Source organism: Scyliorhinus canicula, chromosome 4, assembly GCF_902713615.1.
Source record: "Scyliorhinus canicula chromosome 4, sScyCan1.1, whole genome shotgun sequence".
NCBI classification, from domain to species: domain Eukaryota; kingdom Metazoa; phylum Chordata; class Chondrichthyes; order Carcharhiniformes; family Scyliorhinidae; genus Scyliorhinus; species Scyliorhinus canicula.
The window spans coordinates 219,135,892-219,150,492 of NC_052149.1; the positions used below are offsets into that span (position 1 = coordinate 219,135,892).

General features: G+C 49.6%; 1 protein-coding gene across 2 annotated transcripts in view; it reads right to left on the bottom strand.

Moving 5' to 3' along the window:
* Positions 1 to 4,178: 4,178 nt before the first annotated feature.
* LOC119965378 (E3 ubiquitin-protein ligase SH3RF2-like) overlaps positions 4,179 to 14,601 on the bottom strand; it is a 95,433-nt gene continuing 85,010 nt past the window's right edge. For both annotated transcript variants that reach the window (XM_038796086.1, XM_038796085.1), the window contains exon 11: positions 4,179 to 6,774. In XM_038796086.1, the coding sequence (XP_038652014.1) occupies positions 6,603 to 6,774 (172 nt within the window). In that variant the 3' untranslated portion in view covers positions 4,179 to 6,602. The remainder of the gene's footprint in view (positions 6,775 to 14,601) is intronic.

A 14,601-nucleotide genomic window follows, 5' to 3' on the forward strand; every position in this document is an offset into this window, starting at 1 on the left:
ACAGTCACCCAAGCCGGGAATCGAACCCGGGTCACTGGAGTTCTGAATGCCCAATAAATGGGCATTTATTGCCCATTCCTAATTGCCTTCGAGGGGGTAGTTAAAAGTCAACTTTCAATCTGGAGTCATGTTGGCCAGTCCTGGTAAGGATTTCTGTCCCTAAAGGACATTAGTGAACCAGATGGGTTTATGCGACAACCGACCACGGTTTCATGGTCATCATTAGACTTTTTAATTCCAGATTTTTATTGAATTCAAATTTCACCATCCGCAGTGGCGGAATTTCAACCTGGGTCCCCAGAACATTTCTCTCGGTCTCTGGTTTACTGATCCAGTGAAATACCACTGTGCCACCACCTCCCCTTGTGGTAGCGCGGCCCGTTTAAGGGGACAAGCTCCACTGACAACATAACTGGCTTGTGGCCAATCATGTGGGAGTGCGTGGCCCTGGCCAATCGGGGTTTGCTTGGTGCCTTGGGACCAGGGCCCCAGGCAGAGCGGACCAGGAAGCTGAAGTGTAAAGGCCTGTTGTATAGTGTTCGGTGTCTGTTACTTAACTGCCTTTGCCTTTTATCAATAAACCCATTGTAAGCTACTGGAAACCTCCAGTATATGTCTCGAGCCATCACAATGATGACGAGGTAAAAGTTTACAATGACAGCCGACAGTCGTTGCAAATTGAGGGGGGGGAAGGAAGGAACTGTTGAGAAAGTAGGGAAGCTCCAGAAATCACTGTGAGCGAGATCACAGGTGTTGAAAAACAGAAGATGATACTTCTGACAGTTTGTGGGCCACAAATGTGTAATTTGATTAGGAACCTCACATCCCCAAGGTACCTGACCCAAAGATCATTAAATTACTTCAAGAACATTTAGACCCGAGGCCTTTGATTATCCTCCAATGTTATGCGTTTATCTCTGCAGTGAGGGGCCGTAAAGTGGCTGCCTCAGCCTTCAGAGCCAGGTTTCGCCAGTTCGCTGAGCACTGTGAGTTCAGGACCGCGTGCTTAGTGACTTGCTGTGCGATCGAGTAGCTTGTGGCATCCATAACCTTAATATCCAGAAGAAACATCTGGTGGAGACCACGATTACATTGGAAAAAGTATCGAGAAAGCTCAGGCAATGGAATGCGCCACAAAAAGGTGCCGCTCAACTCCCAAGTGTGGCTAACCAAGAATGTGGTGGTATGGCTGCAGTGGGATCAACAGGTACAATGCAGAACCAGACATAGTCCTCAAGGCCAGACTGGACTGGAATCCAAAGAGCAGGATGGAGTTGAGGCGTCAACCGTTGTGTGGGGGAACCATCCTCAGGAGACCTTGGGAGCTCGTGTGCTTCTGATGCAACTGAAGGGGACACAGCCAAGCAAGTTGGCATGTGAGGCAAAGCGCGCCATTGCAAGAAAAATAACAACAGCAGCAGTCCATAGCACGGCTGAACATAGTGGAGAAGAGCCCTGATGAAGAGCATGCAATGTATCGGTTTAATGAGTTTAATTGAATAAGACAGCTCCAATTGAAATTGTCTTAAGGATGAATGGTAAACCCCTTAAAATATAAGTTGGCACCGGGGCTTCGGTAACCTTCGTGCGTGAGCCAACCTTCCAATACCTTCGTGGAGGAATGCAGTCTTTAAGTTTGAAGAGTACTACAGCCAAACTTTCAACATACCAGGGGAAATTGTGAAGATCCTCATAGCAGCCAATATCTCAGTGGCCTACAGAGGAAAGGAGGCCAATCTGCCTTTGGTTGTCATGTAAGGACATAGACCCAGGGACTGGTTACAGGAGGTTCGGCTCAACTGACTGGAAATCTTCAAAATATCCAGCAGTGTCCTCCAAGATGTCATCAGGAGGTATGTAAATGTCTTTCACAAGGAACTGGGCAGATTAGAGGTGTAAAAGTCAAGATATATGTCAATCCAGATTCGATGTCCAAGCTCTTCAGAACCAGACCAGTGCCATACACATTACATCAGAAAGATGAAGCAGAGCTAAAGAGATTGGGAGAGCCAGGTATAATTAAGCCAGTTGAGTTTTCAGAGTGGGTTGCACAGATGGTCTCTGTCCTTAAACCTGACCAGTCGATAAGGATTTGCAGGGACTATAAACTGACCAACTATCAGTCTTCCCAGGTCAATCGGTATCCGATTCCCCGAATTGATGACCTCTACACCAAGATGGCCGGGGGCCTCACCTATTCAAAATGGGCCCTCAGTCATGCCGACCTGCAACTAGAGTTGGATGAGGAGTCTCAGATGTTTGCTACAATCAATATCCACAAAGGCCTCTTCCAGTATACCAGACTGCTGTTTGGCATTGCTTCCGCCTGCGCCATCCTTCAGCACACAATGGAGAATCTACTCCAGGGAATTCCCAAGGTGATGGTTTACCTTGATGACGTGCTAGTCACTGGCAGTACACCAGAAGAACACATGACCAGCCTAGAGACGTATTGAAGAGGTTGCGCGATGTAGGGGTTTGCCTGAATCACGAAAAATATACTTTTCATGCCTTAGAAGTGACGACTTAGGTTTTTGCATCAATGCAACAAGGTTGCACACTCTGGAAGAATAGGTCAAGGCCATATTAAGTGTCCCTGCACCCAAAAATGTCAGTGAGCTTAAGTCCTTCCTCGGTATGGTCAATTATTATAGAAGGTTCATTTTGAATTTAGCCACAACTTTGGCACCATTACACCAGCTAATAAGAAAGAATCAGTGGTGGCAATGGAAGGCACCTCAAGAGGAAGACTTCCAAGTCATGAAGCAAACATTGCAGTCTTCAAACTTCTTGGACTGAGGAAAGCCAATCATGCTGACATATGATGTGCCCCCTTATGGTATAGGGACAGTTTTATCCCACAAAATGATGAATAGTTTGGAGTGCTCTATTGTCTTTGCCTTAGAAGCAGAACAAAACGATGCATAAATTGAGAAGGAGGGCCTAGCGGTTATATTCAGCATGAAGAAATTCCACCAGAATGTGTACGGTAGACGGTTCTCCACAGTGACTGATCACAAGCCATTACTGGGCCTCTTAGTGGATGATAAACCCATTCTGCCATAGCGTTGCTGAGGGTGCAGCGTTGGGCCCTGCTGTTGGTGGCTTACAACAATGCATTCTATCACCACTCTGGGACGCAATTCACTGATGGAGATACATTAAGCCACCTGCCCCTACCCAAGAGAATTCCACCACCACCTGTACCCCAGGAGATCATTCCTGCCCCTGCCTAAGAGCATTCCGCCACCACCTGCAGCCCAGGAGATCATTCTGGCTTTAAACTTCGTAGACTTCCTATTGGCTGGAGTCTGCGTTGGGCCCTGGTAGCAGAGCCCCGGGAAGTGTAAAGACCTGTTGTATTGTTTGTATGGTGTTCTGTGCCTGTTGCTTAACTGCCTTTGACTTTCACTAATAAACCCTTTTGTTATCTACTGGAAGTCTCCAGTGTATCTCGAGCCACCACACAACTACTCCCTGAAAGTTATTCTTGGAGACATGAACAGCTTTGCCTGGTTTTCTAATGCACAAAACCTCCTTGTAATATCAAATCACACTTGAGGCTTGCTTGGTATATCCTTGTGTTTCAAAACTCTAGTCAGAAGAATAGGGAAGATGGTTCTCTGTACCACATGGCTCAGCTCCACCTAAACCATCTCTGCCATCTAAGGAGCTGAAACCAACAGACGAAGGAGTGTTTATAATATGATACAGAAAATATATCACGACTGTATGGGGCAGGCTAAACGGACCTGCTGTCGCTTCCTGTCTGACATTTTTATACGTTCATAACCCCAACATTCAGCTGGATGGTTCAGCCTTGACACCATTCCAGATGCTCCCATGCCAATCAGACTGAACGGCTCCCTTAATTGCTGTCCAAGTCACTGGATGCAATGTCCACCCCTCTCATTCTGGCTACAATATATACGATCTACAGCAACAAGGGCACCAACTCACAGAAGTATAGAATTCCGAAAGTGTAGAAGGAGGCCATTCGGTCCATTGGGTCTGCACCACCCCTCTGAAAGAGCACTCTACTTGGGCCCACTCCCCTGCCCTATCCCCATAACCCCACCTAACCCGTACATCCCTGATCTTCTAAGGGGAAATTTAGCATGGCCAATCCACCTAACCTGCACATCTTTGGACTGTGGGGGGAAACCGGAGCACCCAAAGGAAACCCACGCGGACATGAGGAGAACGTGCAAACTCCACACAGTTGCCCAAGATTGGAATTGAACCCGGGTCTGGCACTGTGAGGCAGTAGCACTAACCACCGTGCCACCCCTGTTCTCGCCAAGGTTCGGCTAAAAGCATCTTGCTCCCATGCAGCCTTCACTGTTGAGAGAACACCATCACCTTCAAGCCACACTATTCTGACTTGAACATATATTGCTGTTCCTTCATCATCACTGGTCCAATATCGAGGAATTCCCGACCTAACACCCCTGTGGAGCACCACCATTACCAGGACTAGGGATGGACAATAAATGCTACAGTTGTCTGTACTCTACAAAGTCTGATGACTTCTTTTATCCTCATGGTAATTTAAATAATTTTGGCAGATTCCCTGGTGTCTGTCTGAAAGAGGGAGGAGAGAAGGTAGAGAATGTGAATTGCATGCCTCAAAGGTTTGTACCAGTGCAGCTTGTCTGCCAGTTTAGTTGTTACTGTTAAAAATCTTTATATTCAAATTTCAAAATTGCTGCCCATGCACTTGTTCATTCAGTGATCAATACTACAAGTTTTAAAGAGTTAAGTATCCTCCGCTCACCCCCATAGTAGACTGGCTCCCAGGATCATTCAGGTATCCCTGACATTCAGCACGTCCTGAATGTTGCAAAATACACTGGACGACACAACTTTGTGTCATTTGACGACCATTAAAATGTTAAACCATTATACAATCACTTTCAGCAGGGAATGAGATGCTGTAAAAGGGGCCAGAGGAGAATAACGACAAATCCCAGACATGTTGGGCAGGATTCTCTGGTCGCCAACGCCGAAATCTCGTTCGACGATCAGCCGGAGAATCCCCATTTGCGTCGAAATCGGGGACGGCGCTGCTTTTGTGATGCTCCATCCCCTAAAAAATGGCATACTCGAAGAGTACGCCGCATGCCATCGGGCTGCCCTCAGGACATCACCTGAGGCCCTCCCCCAATGCTCCGCCCCCGATGGGCTGAGTTCCCGACGCCGTGGAACACTTATCCTCTTTTTTGTGAACCTGGCGTGGTGGCTGCGGACTGCGTCCAGCACCGCCACAGTCTGAGGGGGAGCCGTTCTGCGGGCAGGGCTGGCTTTGGCTTGGGCTGGGGGCACTCGTTGGGAGTGGCGAGGGGGGTTACTGGGGGACAGTATGTGGCAGGCTGGGTCCGCACACATCCGGCGCCTTGTTGGACGGCGCGGTGTGCGCATGCGCAGTCATGGACCCGGCAATTCTCCAGCCGTATCCACAGGTAAAGACGGGGGCTTTACGTTGCACAGCTGCTAGCCCTCCACCAGACAGAGGATCGGTGCAGCTTTTGCAACATTTCTTCTGGCATAAAACACCACTGTTCCCACACCAGCGTCAGCACTTAGTCTTCAAATCAGAGAATCCAGCCCGCTATCAACCAAACTAAAATTAAATATAATTATAATTTCTGTTTTTCAGCCTAATTGTGTAATTGTTCCCTGCTAACCGATCTGGTTAATAAAATCCAAAATTAGCATTTATTTTAGCATTCAATATGCCTAAAATCCAATTCTGATTTCACTTTAATGACCTTTAATTATGTTTCCGAGCTCTGTTGAAGCAAATAGAGAAAATAATCCCATGGGAGTATTATCTGCTGCTAATTCATATGCATTTGGATTGAAACAGTCAGTTCAATTAAATGAGTAATGTTTTAGTGTGATTTTTACTTTCTTTGACAGAACAACACCAACATAAGTGCAACTGAAAAATGCTTAAAATTAAACATTGTAAAATTAAACTGTAATAGACCACATCTAAACACTGTAACAGACTCCATTCCACCCTGTAAACACTGCAATAACACACCCTTTCTGGTAACAAACCAACACAACGCTAGAGGCTTAGTTTATCTGCAAACATCGTTATAACATGCTTTTAGCTGTCTCACATTTTATGAATGCCTTCCAAAGTCAACCTTTATAAAGAGGATTATTCTTCTGTCTGGTTTTGACCTGCTATATACAGATTGACCATCTGACTGAATTAAAATGTGCTCTTTGATATATTTAGCTCAACACAGCTGTGCTGCTGGTACATGAACAAGAGAGTTGGTATGTTGTGATTGAAAGGGCGCTGCGGTCTATGTTGGTGGGATGAGTTTCCTGGTACTTTTGCTACGATTTATGTCACATGCATAGTTGGAGAATAGTTCATGTTGCTTCTCTCCAAAGCTGCCCTTAAAAATAGACATGCTTCAGATCATTGTCCGTTCTTATGTGCTGTATGGGAGAAAGTTCGTACTGACAACATTATTTATTACACATTGACTATTGTCTCATACACAGTGTCATAGGGCAAAATTGTCTGATTGGGACGATATTGTCACCTTTCAACTTCAATCTGATTTCAGATTTTAGCCTCACTGTAAACTTTCGACAAAGCTTCCTGGAAAGAGGCCTGTCTTCCCACTCTCTGTGTGCGTCCCTTGGAACCAGCCATCCTGACGTTTCCTGTGCACCAGTACAATGTCACCTTGTTCCAGACCAAGCTCCGCTTCTCCTTGTGCTGGGTAAGACAGTACTGCTCTGCATCTGTGGGAACAAGAAGCGTTCTTATTATCTCTTGGGTAATGAGAAGGCAACAGAAAAAATATATATACCACATAGCATACACAACACAGAATCAAGCTGTTTGGCACCATAGTACATGCCAATGTTTATGCTCCACCCAAGCCTCTTCTCACCTTTCCTCTCTTCTCCCTTTCTTCCTCATCTGCTTGCTTGGCCTCCCATTAACTGTATCCATCAAATCACTTCAACCACTCTCCGTGGTAGTGAGTTCCATATTCTTACCACTCTTTGGGTGAAGAAGTTTCTTCTTAATTCCTCATTGGGTTTCTTGGTTGACTACCTTATATTGTTGGTCTCTAATCATGCTCTTCCCCACAAGAAGGAACATTCTCCCTGTATCCACTCTATCAACATCTTTCACAATTTTAAATGATTCAGTTAAGTCGCCCCTCAGTCTTCTTCCCTGAACCGATCTCTCAGTCGACAAAAAGAAGCCCTTCCATTCTCAATGAGGAAGCTTGTGCCTGAGTCTGTCCGTTAAGAATTGACAATGAGTGTCGAAGTGAATGTCTGTTTTACCAGCAGTTTGAGCCAAATACTTTTCCTTTTGGATTCCTCGCTTTCCTTCCTATGAACGGTTTGTGTTTAGTTGTAAGGAACAGCAGAATAAATAGTGTGCAGTTATTTCAATGGAGGCATGTTTAGAAAGCTAAATAAACACCAGACCAGTGCTTGAGCCTCAGCTATTTATAATCTATATCAATGACTTAAATGAGGGTACCGAGTGCAATATACCCAAGCTTTCAGACCACACAAAGCTAGGTGGAAAAGTATGGTGTGAGAAGGACGAAAAGAGACCGCTAAAGTGAATGGAAAAGAATGTGAGAGATGAAACGTTATGTTGGGAAAGGTAAATTCACCACTTTGGTGAGAAGAGTAAGAAAGCAGAATATTTTTTTAAAGACAAAAGACAAGGAAATGTTGGTCTTCAGTATGATACATGAATCACAGAAGAGGAATTACGGATGGGCAACGATCACATTCATGAAAGTATTTTTTTTTAAATTAAATATATAATGCAAGCAATTGGGAAGGCAAATTATATACTACTCTTCTTTTCAAGGGGTTTTGATTATAAAAGTAAGCAAGCCTTGAAGCAATCATAATCAGTTTTAGTGTAACGTTTTGATCTCCTTACCCAAGAAAAGATTTTGAGGAGGAGAAGGGAAAGTTGCTTCAAGGCATAAGAGGGGGGCCCTATGAGGAGAAATGAAGTAGACTGGGCTTTTATTCTCTGGCGTTTAGACGTTGTGATCTCATTGAAAAACTGAGAGCTTGGCAGTGTAAATACCGAGAGGCAGTTTTTCCTGGTTGGAGGGTCTAGAATTTGGGATCATAATCTCAGGATTTGGGATCGTCCATTCATGTCAGAGTTGAGGAGAAATTCCTTCAATCAAAGTGATGTAAATCTTTTGAATTTTCCACCTCAGAGGACTGCAGATGCTCAGTCAATAAACATATGCATGGTTGAGCACTATGGCCATTAAGAGATGTGGGGTACAGGCAGGAAAGTAGTGTTAAAGGTCAGCCATGATCTTACTGATTGATGGAGTAGGCTCAAGGATCTGTAAGGCCTACTCCTCCTTCTGTTTTTTCTGCTCGTATGTTCTTACAGATAAAAAGAAATAACTTGGATTTATATTGCAGTTTTCATGATCTCAGGATGTCTCAAAGTGTGCTACAGCCAATGATGTCATTTGTCACTGTAGTCACATGTCAGCCATTTTTGCGCCCAGCCTATCACAAGCAACAATGTGATAATGACTAATTGAGTAAACAATGCGGATGATAAGACATCAGGAGGATGCACACGGCCTGATAAAATATATGCTGTGAGACTTCCGGTGGCGGCGATGTCCGAGTGAGCCGCACATTCGGTGGGCTCTCACTCCGGCCGGCTGGAACAGCTGTTTCCCCGCGATAGCGGGACTACGGAGGCGGCAGAAAGGCTGCCTGGAACAGAGGAGGAGAGCGGGCTGCAGAGGATGTAAGTGTGGAGGCCAGCAGGTGAGGAAGAAGGAGAGAGAGAGAGAAGGAGGAAGCTGACCTGCAGGTTAAGATGGCGGACCCACGGACCTTCCTTCCTCCAGGACAAAGGGAAAAAGAAAAAGTTTGGAGTTGCTGAGGAGGGACAGCTTGGACCCACTTCAGATGCCCAAGAGGTCAAATTGAAGGAGCTGGGCGAAGGAAAGCGGCAGCGGAGGCGCTGAGGAGCGGGCTGCGGCATATGGAACAGCGGGATTCCAGAAAGCAGAAGAAGAAGGAGAAAAAGGGACAGAGACAAGGACCGGAAGAAAATTACCTGGGACCTAAGATGGCGGACACACGGAACCCGGACTCAGCAATCCAGCTGGCGCTGGATAACATGCTCCAGGTAATGAAGTCCAGTTTTGAAGCGCTGAAGCGGGACAGCTTGGACCCAATCCAGAAAGCGGTGGATCAGCTGAACCAGAGGATGGACGCCCAGGATGTTAAAGTTAAGGAGCTGGGAGAAGCGGTGGAGGAGCAGGCGGATGCGCAAACGGTTGCAGCGCTAGAAGTGGACGGCCTGAAAGAGCGGCAGAGAAGACTGCTGGACAGAGTAGAGGAGCTGGAGAATAGAGTCCGCAGGAACAATCTGAGGATGGTCGGCCTCCCGGAGGGGGCGGAGGGAGCTGATGCTGCAGCGTTTGTAGCAGACCTGCTGAAGCAGCTGATGGGGGCTGAAGCCTTTCCGCGACCGCTGGAGCTGGAGGGGGCACACAGGGTGCAGGCAAGGCAGGGGCGGCTGGGCGGACCCCCCCGCCCGATGGTGATTAGGTTCCACAGGTTCGTGGACAAGGAGCGGGTGCTGCAGTGGGCAAAGAGCGCCAGGAGCAGCACGTGGAATAACAGTGTGCTCCGCATCTATCAGGACCTAAGCCAGGAGGTGGCTCGGCGGCGAGCAGCCTTTAAGAATGTCAAGGAGGTGCTGTTCAAGAAGCACGTGAAGTTTGGTCTGCTGTTCCCAGCTCGGCTATGGGTCACGCACCAGGGTCAACACCACTACTTTTCCGAGCCCGAAGAAGCGATGGATTTTGTGAGGGACCTGGGGATGGTCCCGAAAGGAGGCCCTAAGGACACGAGTTAGGGCCCGAGGATTTCTGTGGGGAGGAACGCCGAATGTGCCTGGACTGCTGCTCAACGGTTTGCTGGGCCAATGGGGCCAAACGGAACATTTGAGACTCTTTCCTTTGTTCATGGACATTTATGTGCTTTTTCTCTTTTTTCTATGTTTTTTCCCTTTTTTTTTTTCCCTGTTTGGGCTTTTTGTGCAGCTCGCGGAAGACACTGGAGCCGGCTTGCCCCAGTGGGTGGGGAGGAGGGCGGGGAAACAAGGGGAATGGGACAGGAAGGCGCCGGAGTGTTGAGTCACCGGGCTAGCAGATTGGCTAGTCAAGGAAGTCAGATGGGGGGGAAAGCTATAGCCAGTAGATGGCAGGGGTGGGGGTATCGGGGGATGGGGTTAGGGGAGGGGGGGGTTGTTCTGCTGACGGGAGAGGGACTTGAAATAGGCACTGGAAAGGAGGTCGAGGGTGGAGGCAGCTATAGGGCGGGCCAGGAAGGGCGCGACGCACGGGTCAGGGGCCGGCCCGAGAAAGGCTATGGCTGACCGGCGGGGTGGGGGGGGTGGGATGTGCCCCCCGACCAGGCTGATCACCTGGAACGTCAAGGGACTGAATGGGCCGGTTAAGAGGGCGCGGGTGTTCGCGCACTTGCGGGCCCTGAGGGCGGACGTAATTATGTTGCAGGAGACACATCTGAAAGTGTCAGACCAGACCAGGCTAAGGAAGGGCTGGATTAGCCAGGTCTTCCACTCGGACTTGGACTCGAAGTCCAGAGGGGTGGCAATCATGATCAACAAGCGTGTGCAATTTGAGGCAGAGGGCATATCCGCAGACAGGGGGGGCAGATACCTGATGGTACGGGGCAGGCTGGAGGGGAGAAGAGTGGTGCTGGTGAATATATATGCCCCGAACTGGGATGACGTGGACTTCATTAAAAGAGTGCTGGGGAAGATCCCGGACTTGGATTCTCGCAGGCTAATAATGGGAGGGGACTTTAACATGGTCCTTGACCCGACTTTGGATCGGTCGTGTCCCAGAACGGGTAGGCTCTCAGCAATGGCAAGGGAGCTGAAAGGGTTTATGGAGCAAATGGGGGCAGTGGACCCCTGGAGGGAGGGACAGCCAACAGGAAGGGGCTACTCGTTCTACTCGCACGTCCACAAAGTATATTCCAGGATAGATTTCTTTGTGCTAAGCAGGGACTGTAGGGGGAGGTAAAAAACACGGAATACTCAGCAATTACCATTTCAGACCATGCCCCGCATTGGGTGGACCTGCAGTTCGGGGGAGCGAGGTATCAACGCCCGCAATGGAGGCTAGATGTGGGACTGCTGTCGGAGGAGGGGATCTGCGAGAGGCTTCGGAAATGTATAAAAAATTACCTGCAGGTGAATGACACTGGGGAGGTCTCAGCGGCGACCGTGTGGGAGGCGCTAAAGGCAGTAGTGCGGGGGGAGCTGATTTCAATTGGGGCCCATAGAGCCAAGGCAGACCGGGCAGAGATGGATAGATTGGTCAGGGAAATGGGCCGGATAGATGAAGAGCACGCGGAGTCCCCGGGGGAGGTTTTACTCAGGGAAAGGCAGAGGCTACAGGCGGAACTGGGGGCACTATCCACGAGCAGGGCCGTGGAACAGCTTAGGAAGGCGAGGGGAGTGGTGTACGAGTATGGGGAAAAGGCTAGCAGACTGTTAGCGCAGCAACTTAGGAGGAGGGAGGCGGCCAGGGAAATAGGTAGAGTGAGGGACGAGGGGGGGCACAAAGTGGAGGATCCGGCAGAATTGAATAGGGTATTCCGGGACTTCTATCGTAAGCTGTATACTTCGGAGCCGCCAGAAGAACCGGAGGGGATGAAAAGGTTTCTGGATGGGTTAACATTCCCAACAGTTGGGGGGGGGGCGAGTGGAAGAGCTGGGGGCCCCGATTAGAGTAGAGGAGGTATTGGGGGGCCTAAAGGCCATGCAGTTGGGGAAGTCCCCGGGGCCGGATGGATACCCAGTAGAGTTTTATAGGAAGTTCTCTGAGCTGGTGGGCCCGGTCTTGGCGAGGGTCTTCAATGAGGCAAGGGACAGAGGGACCCTGCCGCCGACGATGTCACAAGCCACCATATCTCTGATATTAAAGCGGGGTAAAGACCCGGAGGTGTGCGGGTCCTACAGGCCAATCTCCCTGATTAATGTAGATGCCAAGCTCCTGGCAAAGGTACTGGCGGGTAGAATGGAGGACTGTGTACCGGAGGTGATTGGGGAGGATCAAACGGGGTTCGTGAAAGGTAGGCAGCTGGCGGCCAATCTGAGGAGATTGCTCAATGTGATAATGATGCCCCCGGCGGGTAGAGAGGTGGAGGTAGTGGTGGCTATGGACGCCGAGAAGGCCTTTGACCGGGTGGAGTGGGAATATCTATGGGAGGTGCTCGGACGGTTTGGGTTCGGGGAGGGATTGGTGGATTGGATCAAATTATTATATCAGGCCCCGAGGGCCAGCGTCAGGACCAACAGAGAAGTGTCGGAGTACTTTAGGTTGTACCGAGGGACCAGGCAGGGCTGCCCGCTCTCCCCGCTGCTGTTTGCGCTGGCCATAGAGCCGCTGGCGATTGCGCTGAGAGCCGCAGAGGGTTGGAAGGGGATGGTGAGGGGCGGGGTTGAACATAGGGTTTCTCTTTATGCAGACGACCTGCTCCTGTACGTGTCGGACCCAGTGGCCGGGATGGGAACTATACTGGGAATGCTGAGGGAGTTCGGCCAGTTCTCAGGATACAAATTAAATACGGTCAAGAGTGAAATGTTTGTGGTACAGGCAAGGGGCCAGGAGAACAGATTGAGAGGGCTACCGTTTAGGTTAGTTGAGGAAAATTTCCGGTATTTGGGAATCCAGGTGGCGCGAGACTGGGGCAGGCTGCACAAGTTAAATTTGGCCAGGGTGGTGGAGCAAATGAAGGGAGAGTTTCGGAGATGGGATGCACTCCCGCTGTCGCTGGCAGGGAGGGTGCAGACTGTAAAGATGACAATCCTCCCTCGATTTTTGTTTATTTTTCAGTGCCTCCCGATCTTTATCCCACAGTCCTTCTTCAAAAGAGTTAACGGGCTGATCATGAGCTTTGTCTGGGCGGGAAAGTCTCCGCGGGTGAAGAAGGCGATGTTGGAGAGGAACCGCAGCGAGGGAGGGCTGGCGTTGCCGAGTCTGGTCAATTATTACTGGGCAGCCAACATCGCTATGATAAGGAAGTGGATGGTGGGTACGGGGTCTATTTGGGAGCGAGTGGAGGCGGCTTCGTGCAGGGGCTCCAGTTTGGAAGCCCTGGTCACGGCTCCTCTACCGCTGCCGCCGGCCAAGTACACCACCAGCCCGGTAGTGGTGGCGACCCTGCGGATATGGGGCCAGTGGAGGAGGCATGTGGGGGAGATGGGGGCGTCTGTCTGGGCGCCAATCTGCGACAACCATCGGTTTGCCCCCGGCAGTATGGATGGGGGGTTCCGAGTATGGCGGCGAGCAGGGGCGGGAAGGGTGGGTGATATGTTCCTGGAAGGGAGCTTCGCGAGTTTGAGGAGCTTGGAGGAGAAATTTGGGTTGGTAGGGGGAAATGATTTTAGATACCTACAGCTGCGGGACTTTGTTCGTAGACAGGTCCCATCTTTCCCGCGCCTCCCGCCAATGGGGATCCTAGACAGAATAGTCTCTGGGAGGGACGAAGGGGAGGGTAGAGTCTCAGGTATTTATAAGGTGCTCATGAGGGAGGAAGGGTCCCAGACAGAGGAACTGAAACTTAAATGGGAGGAGGAGCTAGGCGGGGAAATGGAGGATGGGCTGTGGGCAGAGGCCCTGAGTAGGGTAAACTCGACCGCGACATGTGCAAGGCTCGGGCTGATCCAATTTAAGGTCGTTCACCGGGCCCATATGACGGTGGCTCGGATGAGCAAATTTTTCGGGATAGAGGACAAATGCGCTAGGTGCGCGGGAGGACCAGCGAACCATGTGCACATGTTTTGGGCATGCCCTGAGCTGAGGGGGTACTGGGAGGGATTTGCGGGGGTCATGGCCCAGGTGCTAAAAACAAGGGTGGTGATGAGTCCAGGGGTGGCAATTTTTGGGGTTTCGGAAGACCCGGGCGTCCAGGGGGAGAAAGCGGCCGATGTGCTGGCCTTTGCTTCCCTGATAGCCCGGCGACGAATATTATTGGCGTGGAGGGACTCAAAGCCCCCGAAGACTGAGTGGTGGCTTGCGGACATGTCAAGTTTCCTGGGGATGGAAAAAATTAAGTTCGCCTTGAGGGGATCTGTGCAGGGGTTCACCCGGAGGTGGCAACCATTTATTGACTTCTTTGCGGGAGAGTGAGCGTCAGCAGGGGGGTGGGGGGAGGGGGGGGGGGGGGGGGGTAGAGTAGAGTAGGAGGGAAAATATGGCGGGTAGTACGGGTGGGAGGGGAGCGGGCTTGTGCAATACGGTATGATGGAAGTATTGAAAGTACGTGGATGTTTGCACATTTTTGCCTTTTTTGCTTCCTTTCTGATGATGTCTGTAACTGTTTATAAAGCCAAAAACTACCTCAATAAAATTGTTTATTAAAAAAAAAAAAAAAAAATATATGCTGTGAAAGGACACAACTCGTGACCTTGAGGTCAGGTGCAGCTTTTTTCAGTCACTTATGAACTCTTTATAGGAACACAGGAAGGAACCGAGGAAGAAGAGTTAATCATTCAGCCAT